Source organism: Orcinus orca, chromosome 6, assembly GCF_937001465.1.
Source record: "Orcinus orca chromosome 6, mOrcOrc1.1, whole genome shotgun sequence".
Lineage (NCBI taxonomy): Eukaryota > Metazoa > Chordata > Mammalia > Artiodactyla > Delphinidae > Orcinus > Orcinus orca.
Genome location: NC_064564.1, coordinates 39,708,898 through 39,727,602, shown reverse-complemented (window position 1 = coordinate 39,727,602; position 18,705 = coordinate 39,708,898). Strand labels below are relative to the sequence as shown.

At 45.5% G+C, this 18,705-nt stretch overlaps 1 protein-coding gene and 1 long non-coding RNA gene across 10 annotated transcripts in view; one reads left to right on the top strand and one right to left on the bottom strand.

Moving 5' to 3' along the window:
* The window catches only part of LOC117203385 (uncharacterized), a 117,264-nt gene that overhangs the window by 16,618 nt on the left and 81,941 nt on the right, over window positions 1-18,705 (top strand). For 6 of the 8 annotated variants that reach the window (XR_007477774.1, XR_007477770.1, XR_007477777.1 and 3 more), the window contains exons 3-4: window positions 6,346-9,738; window positions 9,956-10,347. This is a non-coding gene — a long non-coding RNA (uncharacterized LOC117203385). The remainder of the gene's footprint in view (window positions 1-6,345; window positions 9,739-9,955; window positions 10,348-18,705) is intronic. The other 2 variants (XR_004486125.2, XR_007477772.1) reach the window with 1 other exon arrangement.
* CCL21 (C-C motif chemokine ligand 21) lies at window positions 14,960-16,127 on the bottom strand. Of its 2 annotated transcripts, none has more exons than XM_033437838.2 (4): window positions 15,967-16,127; window positions 15,746-15,866; window positions 15,468-15,650; window positions 14,960-15,405 (listed from the first exon to the last, which is right to left on the bottom strand). In XM_033437838.2, the coding sequence occupies exons 1-4, from the start codon at window positions 16,031-16,033 to the stop codon at window positions 15,381-15,383; spliced, it is 396 nt and encodes a 131-aa protein (XP_033293729.1). In that variant the 5' UTR covers window positions 16,034-16,127; the 3' UTR covers window positions 14,960-15,380. The 2 variants fall into 2 exon arrangements, with proteins under 2 accessions (XP_033293729.1, XP_004275168.1); XM_004275120.3 differs by having other exon boundaries at window positions 14,960-15,386.

Genomic DNA, 18,705 nt, shown 5'->3' with positions numbered 1-18,705 from the left:
TCCTCACTCTCTTCTCTGTGGTTCTTCTCTCTGGTGCTGGTGGTGATGTAGAAGACTCCCTGGTGCCCTCAGAACAACCATGGAGCCTGGGGGTAGCCTCCCCAGGTCATTACAGTGCCTGCCCATCCATGGTCTGGGAACCAGTCTCTCCCTTGAGACAAGCAGAGTTGAGAAGGAATGTTCCTTGGAAGGAGGCCCACCACCTCTTCCCACATCTCAGACCTCTGGGATTCAACCTCCTGACTCAGCAGCACTGTCCCTTTCTTGAGTTACCATTTTCATATGCCCAACACCTGGGTCAACAGAACAGCTGGAGGGAGCCTGGCCTGGCATAACTCCCTTCATCTTTCCCTTCCTCTGGATCCTGGAAACCAAGAGGGGATTTCTAAGGAGAGGGGGCTGGCCAGCTCATATTCACACAAATCCCCAAATTCCAAGGAATAGACAGATGGGGGTGGGGACAAGTGATTTCCCATCTTTATGAGAAAAACTGGAGATAGATCAGAAGTCCTCAGAAGAGAAATTAATATGTGGGACACCCATTCACCCATCCCTACCCAAGCTCTGAACCCTCTTTTGGATGGGAGAGTGTTTCACTCATAAGTTTCTGACTTATTTTCCTTTCCATCCATTAATAATAATAGTAGTAATAGTATTTCTGATGTTTACTAGGTGCTAGACTTCATACCAAGGACTTGACCACTGTTACCTTGCTTAACTTTCCCCAAAAAACTAGGAAGTAGTTTTTTTTTTTTAATAGATTTATTTATTTTTGGCTGCGTTGGGTCTTTGTTGCTGCGCGCGGGCTTCTCATTATGGAGGCTTCTCTTGTTGCGGAGCATAGGTGCGCGGGCTTCCGTACTTGTGGCTTGCAGGCTCTAGAGCACAGGTTCAGTAGTCGTGGCGCATGGGCTTAGTTGCTCCACGGCATGTGGGATCTTCCCGGTCCAGGGCTCAAACCCTTGTCCCCTGCATTGGCAGGCAGATTCCTAACCACTGCTCTACCAGGGAAGCCCTAGGAAGTAGTTTTTATTATTATCATATTATTATCTCTTTTAACACATAAGGAATGAGGCTCAGAGCACAAGGTCACAAAGGAAATAGGTGTCTTGAACTGAGGCATCTTTAAGATTTACACTCTTTCCTACCATCCCACACTGCCTGTCTGCCACTGATCACACAACAGCACAGGGGAGTGAGGCTCTACACATAGCATGCCTAGGTTGGGATTTAGATTACATTACTTGCTAGCTGTGTGACCATGTGCAAAGTATCTAGTTTCTGTGTCTTAGTGTCCTTCTCTGTAAAAGAGGAATGGTAATAGCTTTTAATTCTTAGGATTAAATGAGGTAATCTGAGCAAAACCCTTAGTTTAGAGGCTGGTACACAATGAACACTCAATATTAACCATTATTATTATTCTATCCTTTTATTCAGATGTCTGTCAGTGCATCTATCTCTCCATCTTTCCATGGATCCTTGTCTTTATGGTGGTTCTGATTATTCTCTGTTGCCCCACCCCCGTCCATTCTCCACTCTTCTCTGCCCTGCTCTGTTCTCTAGAAGAGTGACCTCTACAGACAGTATTACTCAGGATCCCTTATCCTTTAGCTTCTGTTTGGGCTTGGCCATGGGAGACAGCAGCAGGATATAAGTGGTAGGAGAGAGAGGTTGGGGTATTAATTCTCCAAATCCTTCATCTTGCTATAGTTCTGACAGTGAATAATTTACTCTGTGGCAGTTGTTCTTAAAGAGTGGTCTTTGGGGGCTTCCCTGGTGGTGCAGCGGTTAAGAATCCGCCTGCCAATGCAGGGAACATGGGTTTGAGCCCTGGTCCGGCAAGATCCCACATGCTGTGGAGCAACTAAGGCCGTATGCCACAACTACTGAGCCTGTGCTCTAGAGCCCACGAGCCACAACTACTGAGCCCACATGCCACAACTACTGAAGCCCGCGCACCTAGGGCCCGTGCTCCGCAACGAGAGAAGCCACCGCAATGAGAAGCCCATGTGCTGCAACGAAGAGTAGCCCCTGCACACTGCAACTAGAGAAAAACCCACGTGCAGCAACGAAGACCCAACGCAGCCAAAAAAAAAAAAAAATTAATTAAAAAAAAAGAGTGGTCTTCGGACAGCAGCATCAGCATCACCTGGGAGCTTGTTAGAAATGTAAATTCTCAGGTCCTACTCCAGACCTACTGGAGCAATCCGTATTTAACACACCCTTGATGACTCTGATACATGCTGAAGTTTGAGAACCACTGATCTACAGTTAGCTTCTTTTGGGCTGCCTCCTCTCCGTGGGTTTATCTCTGAGGCTCCCAAAACACTGTTCCTTCCTCTGACCCCTTCAGGCCTTGGTATGGTAATGGTTTCCCACTATTGCTGAACCCTGAGTGCCTCACTCTTCCTTGTTGGTTCCTTAATCTTGACCCCCACCTCTTAAATAGCCCCTTTATTAAAATCTTTCTGGTTAGACTTTTTTTGAGTGTGCCATCTGTTTCCTGCCAGGATCCTAACTGATACAGTAAATGGTACCAGAAGACATCCCAGGAAATAGATTTCCAAAATGGGATCCTGGGATTGTGTTGCTCATATATTTGCTGAGCGCACAAACCTCCTTGCATGGGGAAAGAGGACACGAGTAAATCCAGAACATGAAGAAGCATCACCATCACTTAAGACTATCACTAAGTGAGGTGCAGTGTGGGATGCTGATGGAGGGAAAGACATTAGGAGATAAAATGCCTCAGGTACTTAATTGCTATGGCCGCAAATGGTGATTTCAAAGGGTCTTACATACATGGTTGGGTGGGCTGCCTGTTTCTGATTGTGCTGGCACAATTACAGAAGAAAAAGAAAAGTTTAAGAACATGAAATTCTATAACTGATTCACTTTGTCATAAAGCAGAAACTAACACACCATTGTAAAGCAATTATACTCCAACAAAGATGTAAAAAAAAAATAAAAAAAAACCCAGTAAAGGTTAAAAAAAAAAAAAGAACATGAAATTCTAATTCAAGTTATGGGTACAGATTCAGACAACTTCTATGGAATTTTTTTGAATTGAAGTACAGTTGATTTACAATGTTGTGTTAGTTTCTGGTGTACGGCAAAGTGATTCAGTTACATGTATATCTATGTATCTGTTCTTTTTCAGATTCTTTTCCATTATAGGTTATTACAAGGTATTGAATATAGTTCCCTGTGCTCTACAGTAGGTCCTTGTTGTTTATTCATTCTATACGTAGTAGTGTGTATCTGTTAATCCCAAGCTCCTAATTTATCCCTCTCCTCCTAATTTATCCCACTTCACCATGGAATTCTTAAGTCATCTTTAATTTATGTGATCCATAGCCACATGGCAGATATGGCTCAAACCCCAAAACCGATTGTATGTGTGGTAGAGTTCCAACACCGGATAAATGCACAACCCCACCATATTCCTAATATTAGAATAAGCGCACTCTTGGGAAGGAGAAGGACTCTGAGACTTGGGATGGGGACATTTAGGCAGAGATGAACAAAGCTGAGAATTTTGGACCTTTTAATTCCCTTAAACCTTCCTTGCTGGCAGAAGAACACTCCTCCCCCTGCAAACCATGAATGATCCAGCCTTCCCATCCATTAAAAAATATTTTTAATAACTCCCTGGCAAAAGGCATGCAGGGGTCCTCTTCAGGATCCACCCTCACCACCCTTCATAGCCTCCAGGCCCATAGTGCGAGTTTGATTCTAACATAGCCTGGATGGGAATGTACAAGGTATGCTCCAAGAACAATAGCGTGTACACTGAAGGAGTTGCAAGAACTTGTCAACCGTATTGGGAGAATCTCGGGGACCAGTGTGGACAAATTTGTTGATATGTATGCCCTTATCCAGGATTTGGGTATTACTGTATTAGCTGAGCACCTGGGAATGGTGTTAATAATCTGTTGAGTTGGTTACTGGAAGCCTGGACTCAACAGTGGCCTATGATCAGTGAGGCTGGGGTGCTAGAACCTCACTGGCATATTGTAGAACAGTCTTCCTCAGAATTTGAGGTGCATATGATTCACTGGGAGGTCTTATTAAACTGCAGATTCTGATAAGTAAGTCTGGGTGAAGTCCAAGATGTTGTGTTTCTAACAAAGTTGTAAGTGATGCTGATGCTGCTGGTCCTCAGAATATACCTTGAGTAGCAAAACAGAGGAAAGAATGCAAAGGTTACAGAGATGGGAATGTTGGAGGCCCCTCTTATGTGCAACCACTAACTCTGAAGGGTCCAGGAAGATAATTCCTTCTCCAAGGCCATAAGAAAAGCACTGGTGATGAGAACACTAACTATGAAAAGCACTGTAGTGGTTTCTTTTTTTTAAAAATAAATTTATTATTTTTTTAAAATTTATTTTTGACTGTGTTGGGTCTTCGTTGCTGCGTGCGGGCTTTCTCTAGTTGCGGCGAGTGGGGGCTTCTCTTCGTTGAGGTGCGGGAGCTTCTCGTTGCGGTGGCTTCTCTTGCTGTGGAGCACGAGCTCTAGGCACGTGAGCTTCAGTAGTTGTGGCTCGCGGGCTCTAGAGCACAGGCTCAGTAGTTGTGGCGCATGGACTTAGTTGCTCTGCGGCATGTGGGATCTTCCCAGACCAGGGCTCGAACCCATGTCCCCTGCATTGGCAGGTGGATTCTTAACCACTGCATCACCAGGGAAGCCCTGTAGTGGTTTCTTTAGTAGGCAGGAGATGAGGATGGGAGATGTTCTCTTGGGACTGGGCAATCTCATTTCAAGGAGAATAATGGAATCTTTGAGTGGTAGAGTCTAGATGCTCACCTTCTGAGCAATAAGATGAATGAAATTATTAAATAAGCTGCAGGGACAAGTGGTAATCATTGTGCTTTGCCCATAAGGATCTGTGGTGGTAGCTAATTGATCATAGTTTTCCTAGGAATGAAATAGATGGACAACTTACTGACCCATATAAGTGTAAAATGTCTAGGCCTGGTAGGGAGAAACTTGATTCAAATTGTATTGGGGATTTACAGTGTTTTACCCATTTCCTTGACTTAGATCAGTTCCCCAGATCTGAAGCCCCTTGACTGGATGGTGGGGGTGGGTGGGAAGGCTTGAGTCTTTTCACAGGTGGACTCTATATATCTTTCTTCTAGTCAGTTGTCCTCAAAGTGTGGTCCCTGGACCAGCAGCATCAGCATCAGCTGAGAACTTGGCAGAAATGCAAATTCTTGGGCTCTGCCTCAACTCCATTGAATCAGAAACTCTGGGAATGGCCTAGCAATCTGTATTTTAACAAGCCTTTCTGGTGATTTTGATGTATGCTAAAATTCGAGAATCACTTCTCTAAGCCTTCCCTAGAGAGATCTGTAGCCGTTTGCCAGGGTGAATATGAATGGTGAACAGAAAATATTCAGATCTTTGGGGGATTATTAGATACTGTCTCATGTTAATACTAGTCTTGGGGACCCAAAACCCCATTGTGGTCCACTAGTCAGAGTAAGGGTTTATGGAGTTCAGGTGATAGAAGGATCTTGGTTCAGGTCCATCTCACAGTGAATCTGTAAGACCTATCCAGTGGTTATTTCTCTAGTTTCAGAATGCATAGTGGGAATAACTATACTTAGTAATTAGCAAGGTCTCCACACTGGTTCCTTGACCATGGAGTGAGGAAAATTATGGTAGGAAGGGCCAAGTGGAAGTCCTTTGAACTGTGCCTGCCCCACCATGTTCCCCCCTACAATAGTAAACTTAAAGCAATGCTTTGTTGCTAGAGGATGTGCATAGAATAGAGCACCTTCAAAGACTTAAAGATGCTTCAGCCCTTGGTACAGCATATTACAGCTAATAATCTAACACGTGCCTTCTTTCTGTAGCTGTCACTTAAAGACCATTGAAATCCATTCGTTTTCTATAATGACAGAAATACACCTTCACTGTTTTACCTCAGGGATATTATCAGCTTTCCTGCTCTGATTATCATAAGATAATCTGGATATCTCACAGAATATCGAAGCAGTCCTTTAAACTGATGACATTATGTTTACTGGCGCACAAGAAATAGCAGTCGCCCTAAATGCCTCAGTAAGACCTATGTATGTCAGAGGGAGAGAAAGAAATCTTCCAAAAATTCAGGATCCTGCAACATAGGTAAAATTTCTAGGCGATTAGAGGTAGGGAGAAGCTGAAAACCAGTGATCTGGGGAATGTTGCACATTTACCGTGAAGAGGCACAATGCTTAAAGAGCTGTTTGGATTTTGGAGGCAACATACATCATAGTTAGGTGTAGTACAGCAAAATATTTATTGGATATGGCATAAAGCTGACAGTTTTTTTTTTTTTTTTTTTTTTTTTGCAGTACACGGGCCTCTCACTGTTGTGGCTTCTCCCGTTGCGGAGCACAGGCTCTGGATGCGCAGGCTCAGCGGCCATGGCTCGCGGGACTAGCCGCTCCGCGGCATGTGGGATCTTTCCGGACCGGGGCACGAACCCGTGTCCCCTGCATCGGCAGGCGGACTCTCAACCACTGCGCCACCAGGGAAGCCCCAAGCTGACAGTTTTGAATGAGGCCCAGAGCAAGGAAGGGGTCTGCAGCAGGTCTAGGCTCTGGGGAAAAGTTGCCTGTCTACTTGGGCCTTATGACTCACAAATCCAGGGAATTTCAGATTGTCTGTGGCAGAGAAGGGTGCGACAGGAACCCCAGAAGGAGCATTACAGGAAAGACACTTAGGGTGTTGGAGTAAGGACATACCTCTTCTGCTAACGATTATTTACTCTTTGAAAATCAGTCCTGATTTGCCACTGGGCCCTGGTTTAAAACTCAGACTATAGATCACCCAGTGACCACACAACCTAGGGTGTTATCTATAGCAAGTCATATAGTTGGATGTGCATGGCCAGTGTTCCACTTCAAAGGAACATTGTACATTTGAGACCAGGCCTTAGAAATTTCAGAAGGCATGAGTAAAAGTGTGGGGAGGTGACTCAGATTCCTACTTTTATTGTTTTCTGCTTCTTCTTCTGATTATACTTACGCCTTCATGGAGAAGTTTTCTATAAACAGTTAACAGAGAGAGGAAGTGTATGGTCTTGATTTTCAGATGGGTCTCTAAGGTATGCTGGCATCAGTCAAAAGTAGACAGTTGCTTACATTCAGGTGTGGCCCTGAAAGACAGTGGTGAAGGGAAGTCCTCTCAGTGGGCAGAATTTCAGGCAGTACATTTAATGTCCACTTTGTCAGAAGGAGAGATGGCCTGAAGTTTGGAGCTATACAAAATCATGTGCAGTGGCTTCCCACAACAACCTTGCCCTCACCTCTGTAAATTGACCCTTCACTAAATTCTTTTCTATTAAGACTTTTGGGTCATGCCATTTGTTTCCCTCCAAGGTCTTATATGATACAAGAGTATAGTGCAGAGCTGGCATAAAGGTTTCACATAAATTTCAATACTGTCTTCCTGGAATGCCTGTTGGGAAAGATCCTGAGAATCAGCAGCAAAGGGTGAAATAATGAACTAATAATAAACAAGGGATTTACACCACATTCATTCAATAAATATTTATTGAGGGCGTCCTATGTTCCAGACACTGTTCTTGGCACTGGGACACAACAACATGGGCCAGATAGTGTAGGGCTTTGTAGGCCATTGCAGAGTTTATGTTCTACTCTGAATGAGTTGGGGAACCTTTGGAGGGTTTTGAACAGTGACATGATCTGGCATGTGTTAAAGGCTCCCTGTGGCTGTCAGATGGAAGATAGACAAAAGTGGTGCAAAAATGGAAGCCTGGAGACCAGCTTGGAGGCAATTGCAATAATCCAGGGAGGACATGAGGTTGCTGAGAGTTGGTGAGAAGTGGTCAGATTCTGGAGACATTTTCAATGTAGAGCCAGTGGGCTCTGCTGAGGGGTTCAGCATAGGATATTAGAGAAAGAAGAGAAAGAGAGACAGAGAAAATACTTCAATGTTTTTGGCTTGAGCAATGTGATTGTTGGAGTTATATTTACCAAGATGTGGACGACTGTAGAGGAGTGGGTTTGTGAGAAGGTCAGGAGCCTTGTTTTTTTTTTAAATTTTTATTGAAATATAGTTGATTTAGAATGCTGTGTTAGTCTCAGGTATACAGCAAAGTGATTCAGTTGCATATATACAGGGGACTGCTGGTCCGCTGGTCTTTTTTAGATTCTGTTCCGTTACAGGTTATTACAAGATATTGAGTATAGTTCCCTGTGCTATACAGGTTCTTGTTAGTTATCTATTTTATATATAGTAGCATGTATATTTTAATCCCAAACTCATAATTTATCTCGCCCTCCAGGAGCCTTGTTTTGACTTTTTAAGATGAAGCTGCATTTTGGACATATAAGTGGAGATGTTAAGTACGTAGTTGGTAGTATGAGTCTAGAGTTCAGGGGAGAGATTCTAGCTGAAGATAAAAATTTGGGAGCATATGGATGGTATTTAAAACCATAAGACAATGAGGTCATCAAGGGAGTGAGTGTAGATAGAAGGGGTCAAGTTCCAAGGCCTGGAGCTCCCTAACACTGACAGATCAGGGAGAAGAAGAGGAATCGGGGAAGGTGACAGCTGTCAGGTGTTCTGATGGTACCTTCTATCATGGCAAAAAGGGGGAGGGCATAGGCCCTATGGGTGGAAGGTTTAAGGCACCAACTCCCCAGCCATTGGTTTAAATGATCCAGTGGTGGGGTGGTGGAGACCAGGGAGGTGGGTTTGAAACAGTTTCTGACCACACCCATAGAGCCCTCAGTGTGCTACCTGCTTTGCCTAGTTCACCCTCTTCTCAGCCACGTGGCCTTCTTGGGGTTCCTGGTTCAGTGTGAGTTTTGGACAAATCTCCCAGCTCAGGGCAGTTCAGCTCATCTTGGCACCACACTCTCCCAAGAAGCCCGCTCAGCCTTCATGCTCCCTGGTCTGATCAAATCCATGCCGCAGGGGTGGGAGATCTTGGGTGGAGGGCACTTTAGCCATCGAGGCAGGTAAGGCAGCAGCGAGGCCGGGAAAGTCAACCAAGGCCATGGTAGGAGTGGGAGTACCAGGGAGTAAACGGTTGTGGAGAGCATCTCGATTAGATGCTTAATAAATGTTTGTTGAATGGATGAATGTGAGTATCAGGAGCTGTGTCCCTGGGGCTGAGCGTGACTGGTGTGCCCGTCGTCCGCGTGTGTGTGTGTGTGTGTGAGAGTGAGAGAGAGCGAGAGCTGTGGCTCTGTGTCCACGTCTGTGCCTGATGTGTCTCCTCTCCCAGGCCTGCAGAGGGCGCACCAGCCTGGGAAGGGAGGCTCTGGAGTGGGCGCCGCTCTGGCTGAGGGGTGGGTGGGCGCTGGCGGGTGGCGGGTGCTCTAGCAAGGGCGGGATGCGGCCCTGACCCGGCGGGCTGCTCAGAGAGACTGAGAAGGGCGTTGGGCCCAAAGTCCGTGGGCCTGGCACGGCCTCTGGTGCTGTCCCCGCTCCAGGCCCCAGCTGGTCCCGATGCCGAGGGTCCGGCCCCGGGTCCCAGCGCGCGGGTCCCGGCACACGGGCGGAACGTGCAGAAGGGAGACTCGGGTTGCGGGTGGGACCCGCAGCTCCAGGACCTGGGGTCGGCGTGGGCTCGGGAAGCCCCCGAGCGGCGATTACCCCGGGTCGAGCACAGCGGCTGTCCCGCCAAATCTCTGCCACTCGGGCCCCTGAATCCGCGGGTACTCGGCTGGGCAGGCTGGGACGCATGGGCGGCCGGAGGCCGGTGTTTTTCCGTGAGTATTTGTCTTCCCCACCCCAAGTATTCCCAATTTATCCTGAGGCCAGGGCGCCCAACGTGGAAGACAGGAAGCAATGTTTGTCTTAAAGGCTGAAGGAAGTTCACATTACCTCCGGGACTTCCTTCGCAACATAAATAACCCGCACCCGATTGATTCCTTAAACCACGTAATTACGGTGCCAGCTCTAAGAAAGGTGTCTTTCAACCTTTAGGTTGAAACCATAGGCTTTCAAGGTTTACTGAACGCCTAACTGTGTGCCCGGCGCGACGCTCGCTCGGTGCCGGAGGATGAAGTGCTTTCACCTGGACAGGGACGGAAAACGAGTTTGTCCTGCTCATCAGTGGACATGGGAAAATTCTAGACCCCTGGTCTAGCATGAGACACATTTGAGGACAAATAATAAAGGGGGAAAAAAAAATCCCAGAAAGATGAAGGAAATGAGAACAGTAGTGTTCAACCCACAAGCCTGTTTGCCTTTGGAGGACGGAGGACCGCGACGACGATGCTGCCTCCTAGTGGCGGAGTCGGGCAATGAGGCCAAGTGGAGTTTAACATCCCGTCCGCTGTGGGTATTCTGAACCGAAATTGGCGCCGGCTGCTCAGGTAATCACAGGTGGAGTTCGGTTATTCATTTAATATTAGATTGAAATTTATTATTAGCACAATCCAGGACTCTAAAACAAAAGTCTTCAAGAACATGGCATCAGAGTTTCCCTGGGGTGTTTTTGTTTGCCACCAACTGGGAAATGGATTTCTTGAAGAAAATGAAGTTTTCAGCTTCCTGACATAGCTAGCTAACACAATCTCTGTAGGGGAACTGCAGAAGAGCCACCGCTAGAAGAATACCAAATATAGGCATTAGAAAAAGGCTTGGCAATTTCAACACCCATAAAAGTGGTAATTCATTGATGGCAAAGGAAAGATACATTGATGATTTTTAACAAAATAGCATCACTTTGTCCCCAAATACAAGGATAAATAACAGCTGGACATGCAAAGAAAAAGAACTTCACAAAAGAGGTCAGTTGAAGCTGAAGACATTTTCACAGGTAAATGATTAAAGCTAGGAAACAAATTAATTTTGAGCTTTCATAAATAGCAAGTATAGACCCAGTCCCCCTGACCTTCCTGTGCCATAAAGCTGGGCAGAAGATGCCAAATATGTCAGTGGTGCTGTGCTGGTAGCCCCATAGTACCCCATTTTTGAAGATGTCAAAAGAAAGATCCTGTCATTGGTGATCATGTCCCTCTAATGACTGATGAGTAAAGAATGAAATAGTGGCTAGCGAACATGTGGCCCAGGTACCATGGAGGGAGAGGAGTGTTAAGAAATCTGGTTGCTCAGTTTGGAATTAGTTTCCAGTTCATATGACTGAGGTTGTTAAGACATTTCTATTAGCTGTAATTCTGGGAGCTCTTACTAGCCCCATCCATCCTTTACATTTGTGTCAAAGAGGCCCTTAAAGGATTTACAAAGAAGGAGTGAGCCAGGGGAAGCAGAAGGCTTCAGACTTTGAGGCAACACTGACAAAAGGGAGCTGGCCCACCATTTCGTAATTGTGTGTGGGTGTGTTATCATTTCATGGAAGAGATAGTGCTGAAATCATTTGAAAACATGGTCTTAGTAATTTTCTGAATGGCACTGAGGGTGACATTGTTAGAAGATAGTAATTACTGTTAAAGGAAATTCCAGGGGTTACAGTGAGTTTTCATGTTTGTTTGATGATGGTTTTGTAAATTTGGGGGATGACTGATCTTTGGAATTTTTTTCTTTTCACATTTCTAGTAAAAGCCATTAACTGTCTTTCTGTTGAACACTGGCAGACTAGTATTCAGTGAAATATTTCTTTTTACTGTATGCATGAGCATCAATTTGGAAGTCCTCCAACTTTATAATTTCATTTTATGCTTTATACTTATTTTTACTGAAATATTTACTTATCTAAACAGCAATCTTCTGGAAAGTTACTTTTATCTCCCCTCCCATTCGGGTCTTTGTGATTTGATGCCTTTAAAAATGTATACACACACCAGAAACATTTACTTTATTTATTTTATTATTATTATTATTATTTTTTGGCTGCGCTGGGTCTTTGTTGTGGAGCGTGGCCTCTCTAGTTGTGGAGCGCGGGCTTAGTTGCCTTGTGGCATTTGGGATCTTAGTTCCCCGATCGATCCCACATCCCCTGCATTGGAAAGCGGATTCTTAACCACTGGACCACCAGGGAAGTCCTTAGAAACACTTACTTTAGTTTTAGTTGGGGCTCAAGAAGGAGTGAAAATAAATTCCTGTGTTTAATTTGCCATCTTTACCCTGAACTCCTACTTGTCTTTGAATTCGGTGGTGTTGATCTTTCCCCCTGTGGTTTGTGTTTTATGGTTTTATGTTTAACAAGTTCTTTTTCTACCTCAAGGTTATAACCACCCTCACCTATATTGTCTTCTATAACATATATTTTAAACATTAGGTCTTTAATCCTATGATGAAGTGTTTGAAAAATACTGAGGCTGTGATAATGGGAAGGTAGAGGTATTTTAAATAAAGGAAGAACAATTTGAATCTTTATGAAAAACAAAAAGCTCAGTGACAAAAGGAAAGTAAGCACAGTACGCTACTTTGCTCTGCAGTGAACAACATTTACATGGTCATCATAATGTAAATTCTGATCATCGTCTAAATATAGTGGTATAGCTATATTTAGAGGCTAGGGTGACAGGAGAAGAGGGTTCGTAAGAGAGCTAAATCTCCACTTTTTATAATAGGAAGTCAATAGGTAACTTAAAAAAAATTTTAATTATTTGGTTGCGCCGGGTCTTATTTGCAGCAGGTAGGCTCCTTAGTTGTGGCTCACCAGCTCCTTAGTTGTGGCATATAAACTCTTAGTTGCGGCATGTATGTGGGATCTAGTTCCCTAACCAGGGATCGAACCTGGGCCCTCTGCATTGGGAACGTGGAGTCTTAACCGTTGTACCACCAGGGAAGTCCCTCAGTTGATAACTTTAAAAATAGGTAAATGAAGAAACAGAGGTATGAACAAAGTATTTAGACATATGGCACTAAGTCCTAGAGGAAGTAGCTTAAAAGTTGCAGGAAATGGTTGTTCAGAATAAGCCTTTTGGTACTTTCTGATTTTTTTTAACCATGAGTATGTATTATTTGATTTTTTTGAATTATGGATCTTACAGAAAGAAGAAAGAACAGGACAGTATTGTCAAAGATGAAGGCAGAAAAGGAGAGTAGGGACTCATTCTCTGATAAGATAGATATTATATTGCATGCTAATCAGGGCAGGGCTTGAGGCAAATACCAGCTATGCAGTGTGGCAGGATAATTTAGTGAAATATGAAGTTTTGTTTTGTTTTGCCTATGTTTTCCTTTTTTTCTCTTTTTGCTGATGATTTTCTTTTCTCTTTAGAGCAAGCGAGGGTTTTGGTAGGGCTGAGAGTAGTAGCACCCTGATATTAGAGTCCCTTCTGCCTTTGTAAAAGTCTAAAGCAAACCTGGGAAGAGGTTATACCTTGGAGGGACTGGGAAGAGGGAGGGTTTTGGAGAGAGTTCTTGAAGACTGTGGAGGGGATTGGTGTGTATGTCCAGCCAGTATGGGCAGTGGGCTTTAATCCTTGACTGGGATGAAGCAAGCAAGCCACCTGAGTAGATGGCTCTGGGGAGATGTCTGGGGAAGCTAGGTCCAAGCCTGGAGGCTCTCATAGCTGAGCTCCCATGGCTCAAATGTGGCACAGAGCTAAGAGTTTGAGAGTCCAGGACCTGGGGAGTCATACCTGCTGGGAACACAGGGGCCAAAGCATTCACTGGTGAGACTGATGTCCAATGATGGGATGAGGTAGAGGGCATGTAGGAAGCCTCTCCTGTGCCTTGCTGTTTCTTTGACCTTTGCACAGCCCTTGGCAGATGGGACCCCAGGAATGCCAGCGCTCTGGTGCAGGGGCTTGGAGTAGGTTCATTGAAAGAACATTTTATTTTATTTTTTGGCCATGCCATGTGGCTTGACCAGGGATTGAACCCCGGCCCTGGCAGTGGAAGTGCCGAGTCTTAACCCCTGGACTGCCAGGGAACTCCTGAAAGAACATTTTAAAGTACAGTAAATCTTGAACATCTGAGTTTGTAGACTAAGATCACACCTGCCGCATGATGATAGGTAGGGAGCATCCCCTGTCTTCACTGTACTCAGAAGGAGCAGAGGGCAAATATTTTAATGACTATAATAAGTGGTAAGTGCTGTGGCATGCGCAGGCCCCGGTGGAAGGAGAAGGTGGTGGCAACCACCTCTAGTTCCTTGCCCCTCTCCCAGGATCTGTTCCCTTCTTTCCCACGTGGCCTGGCCCCATCTAATGGTCCTCTCTCTCCTAGCCTAAGGGCGAAGCGGGGAATTGGAGGATCTCTGCTCTGGGGAGGGAGAGGTAGAGGAGAGTTAGACTGGAGCCTTCTTGGAGAGGAGACTAATTTACATCTGAGTTCTGGGGTTCCAAATTCCTGCCATTGGAGACTTATTCCTTGGCCTCAAGAGGTTAAAGGGGCTAAAGTACCCCAGGCCCCGCCTAGGGGAGAAAGGAGAAAAGGGAAGGGGAGGATGCTTTCCCAACTGGAAGGAAGCTGAGGGAGGAACAGAGAACTCAGGAATAAAGAGCGCATAGCCCCATCAAACAATAAGGAGAGGCCATAGACCCTGCTTCACCGGTCAGGGCGGAAGGGAGTCCTCTGGGGTCTTTGGGAGGAGATAGGGGCTCTCGAGGGCTCCCAGGGCTGGAACTCTGCGTAGGGCAGGTTTCGGTAGAACTTGTGTTCACCTGTGTTACAGGCAGGCCCAGGCTCCCGCCTCCCTCCAGTAGACCCCAAGGAAAGGGGAGGCAGTCCCCGGTGAAGCTGGGAGTGAAAGAATGCTGGGCGGAATCAGGGAAGGGATCTCTTCAGGGTCTCAGAGGCCTATGGAGCTGTTGGGGACATGTGCCTGGGATCCACTGTCTCTTCATTGGCAGGGATTTCTCAGAGACCAGGGGCAGCCCTGGTCCCACCCTTCCTGTTAGCCTCCCTTTTATTGCCCACAGGTCTGGGCACCTGGGAAGCAAGGAAACTCTTGGGGTGGGTGAGGATATAGAATTTGCCAGCCTGAGCTCTTGGCCAGGACCCCAGAGTGTGTGACTCCACCCTGTGGTGACAGTGGCTTCTCTGTGGACACAAACACACAGGAACAGATACTTGGGAGGAAGGCCAGAATGGCTGTTTATTCAGTTAGGTATAAATCATATTTACAAAGACGAGGTGGGTGCAGTGTGGAGCACGGTCAGGTCCGGGGCCCTGGGTGACCTTTCCTCAGAGGGGACAGTCCTGCTGCCACCTCTCACATTTCCTATGGGACTTTCCCTTCTCTGCCTCTCTAGGCCTGGCCTGATGTGGGCAGCTCAGCCGTGCAGGGTAGGGTGGGTATACAGAAGGGGTGGTTGAAGCTGGAGAAGGGGTGAGGGGAGGCCAGCATGGGGTGGCTGCTCTGGGCCCCCTGAGTCCTCCTTCTCTCCTAGCCCACCTCTTGTCCCTTGGGCTGGAGCTCCAAGCCCTGATGAGACTGGTGGGGACCTCCTGGGCTCCGGGCTCGTCACTGGGCTATGGCCCTTTTGGGGTCTCAGTCCTGGGAGGGCAGAAGAGGGCTTTGAGGGGATGATCAAGGCTCCCCTTCACTTCCCACCCCCCGTCCCTTTAGCTTCCTTACCTCTTACAGCCTTTGGAGCTCTTTCCCTTCTTGCCAGACTTGGTGGCCCTCTTGTCCTTCTTACAGTCCTGGGCTGGTTTCCATGGGGCTGCTGGCTTGTCCAGACGCTGCATCAGCTGCTGCACCCAGGCCTTTTTAGGGTCTGCACATAGCTCTGGCTGAGAGCGTTTCCGAGGTGAGAACCTAGGGTTCAGGGGTTAGCAAGCCTGTCTTAGTCTTGCCCATCATGCCTTCCCACTCAGCTGCCAGCCTGCACCCACCCCCTTGTACCCACTTACAGGATAGCTGGGAAGGGGCAACCCAGGCTTGGTTCCTGCTTCCGGTAGCTGCGGACAACGTGGGTGGGAATCTTCCTTAGGCTGTACCTGAGGCAACAGTCCTGTGCTCCTCCATCACTGCCTGCAGGTGGGGTTCACAGGGAGTGAGGGGCTGCTTGGAGGCTCCTACCCCGGCCTCTCCACCCCCTTGCCCCCATCCTAGGCAACTCCCTCCTTGATACCTTGCGTCTGGGGGATGCAGAAGGCCAGAACTAGGACAAGGATGCTCAGAATCAGCGACTGAGCCATGGCCACGGTAGAGCTCGGGCGAGGTGGAGAGCTCCAAACTGGGGGTCCGTGTGTGGGCTGGGACTGGTGTGCTGCCTATTTATGCAGGCAGACACTTTCACTTCCCCCATCCCCAGCTACTCTGTCCAGGCAAGTATAGGGATCTCCCTCCTTTTCCTTCCTGAAAGACAGATCCTGTCCTGGCAACCAGCCTCACTAGTATGCGGAAATGAAAACTTCACACAGCCATTCAGTCCCCCAAGCTGCCTGAGTCTACCTCCTCAATATTAGTTGAATCTGAGAGGCTCTCCTTTTTTTTAAAAATTAAAATTTTTTTTAAATTTTAATTTTTTTGGGCTGTGCCTGGTGGCATGCGGGAATCTTAGTTTCCTGACCAGCGATCGAACCTGCGCCCCCTGCAGTGGAAGCGTGGATTCTTATTAACCACTGGACCACCAGGGAAGTCCCTGAAAGGCCCTCCTTCTATCCCCAGCCACTGTCTTGGTGCAGGCCTTACCACCTCTCCTCTGGAACACTGTGATTGCCTCCTTGTTTCACTCCAGGCTCCACACTCTCCTGTTCCTTCAAGCAGGCTGAGGACTGTTCCTAAAATACAAATCTGACTAATGAATTGTAAGAGTTCTTTGTACATTCTGGATAATAGACCCTTATCAAATATATGATTTGCAAATATTTCCTCCCATTATGTGGGTTGTCTTTTCACTCTCTTTTAAAATTTTCATTGGAGTACAGTTGCTTTACAATGTTGTGTTATTTGCTACTGTACAGCAAAATGAATCAGCTATACATATACATATATCCCCTCTTTTTTGGATTTCCTTCCCATTTAGGTCACCACAGTGCATTAAGTAGAGTTCCCTGTGCTATACAGTACATTCTCATTAGTTGTCTATTTTGTACATAGTATCAATAGTGTATATGTGTCAATCCCAATCTCCCAATTCCTCCCACCCACCTCCCTTTGCACCTTGGTATCCATACATTTGTTCTCTACGTTTCTATCTCTATTTCTGCTTTGCAAATAAGATCGTCTATACCATTTTTCTAGATTCCACATATATGTGTTAATATATGATATTTGTTTTTCTCTTTCTGACTTACTTCACTCTGTATGACACTCTCTGGGTACATCCACGTCTCTACAAATGACCCAATTTTGTTCCTTTTTAGGGCTGAGTAATATTCCATTGTATATATGTACCACCTCTTCTTTATTCGTTCCTCCGTTGATGGACATTTAGGTTGCTTCCATATCCTGGCTATTGTAAATAGTGCAATGAACATTTGGGTGCATGTGTCTTTTTGAATTACGGTTTTCTCAGGGTATATGCCCAGTAGTGGGATTGCTGGGTCATACGGTAGTTCTATTTTTAGTTTTTTAAGGAACCTCCATACTGTTTTCCATAGTGGTTGTATCAGTTTACATTCCCACCAACAGTACATGAGGATTCCCTTTCCTCCACACCCTCTCCAGCATTTATCGTTTGTAGATTTTTTGATGATGGCCATTCTGACTCGTGTGAGGTGATACCTCATTGTAGTTTTGATTTGCATTTCCCTAATAATTGGTGATGTTGAGCATCTTTTCATGTGTTTGTTGGCCATCTATGGCCATCTATGGTTTGTATGCCTTCTTTGGAGAAATGTCTATTTAGGTCTTCTGCCCATTTTTGGACTGGGTTGCTTGTTTTTTTGATATTGAGCTGCATGAGCTGCTTGTATATTTTGGAGATTAATCCTTTGTCGGTTGCTTCATTTGCAAATATTTTCTCCCATTCTGAGGGTTGTCTTTTCGTCTTGTTTATGGTTCCCTTTGCTGTGCAAAAGCTTTTAAGTTTCATTAGATCGCATTTGTTTATTTTTGTTTTTATTTTCATTACTCTGGGAGGTGGGTCAAAAAAAATCTTGCTGTGATTTATGTCAGAGTGTTCTGCCTATGTTTTCCTCTAAGAGTTTTTTAGTGTCTGGCCTTACATTTAGGTCTTGAATCCATTTTGAGTTTATTTTTGTGTGTGGTGTTAGGGAGTGTTCTAATTTCATTCTTTTACATGTAGCTGTCCAATTTCCCCAGCACCACTTAATTGAAGAGTCTGTCTTTTCTACATTGTATATTTTTGCCTCCCTTGTCATAGACTAGGTGACTATAGGTGTGTGGGTTTATCTCTGGGCTTTCTATCCTGTTCCATTGATCTGTATTTCTGATTTTGTGCCAGTACCATACTATCTTGATTACTATAGCTTTGTAGTATAGTCTGAAGTCAGGGAGCCTGATTCCTCCAGCTCCATCTTTTTACTCTCTTGATAGTGTCCTGTGATGCACAAAATTTTAAAATTCAGTTTATCTATTTTTCTTCGGTTGCCTGTGTTTTTAGTGTCATATTTAAGAAACCATTGCCAAATCCAAGGCCATGAAGATTTCCCCTTATGTTTTTTCCCCCAGCTTTACTGAGGTATAATTGACAAAATTGTATATATTTAAAATATACAACGTGATGATTTGATATATGTATACATTGTGAAATAATTACCACAATCAAGTTAATTAACACCTCCATCACTTCACATAGCTATACCTTTTCCTTTTTTTTTGTAGTGAGAATGCTTGATATCTACTTTCTTAGCAAATTTCAAGTATACAATACAGTATTATTAACTACAATCACCATGCTGTA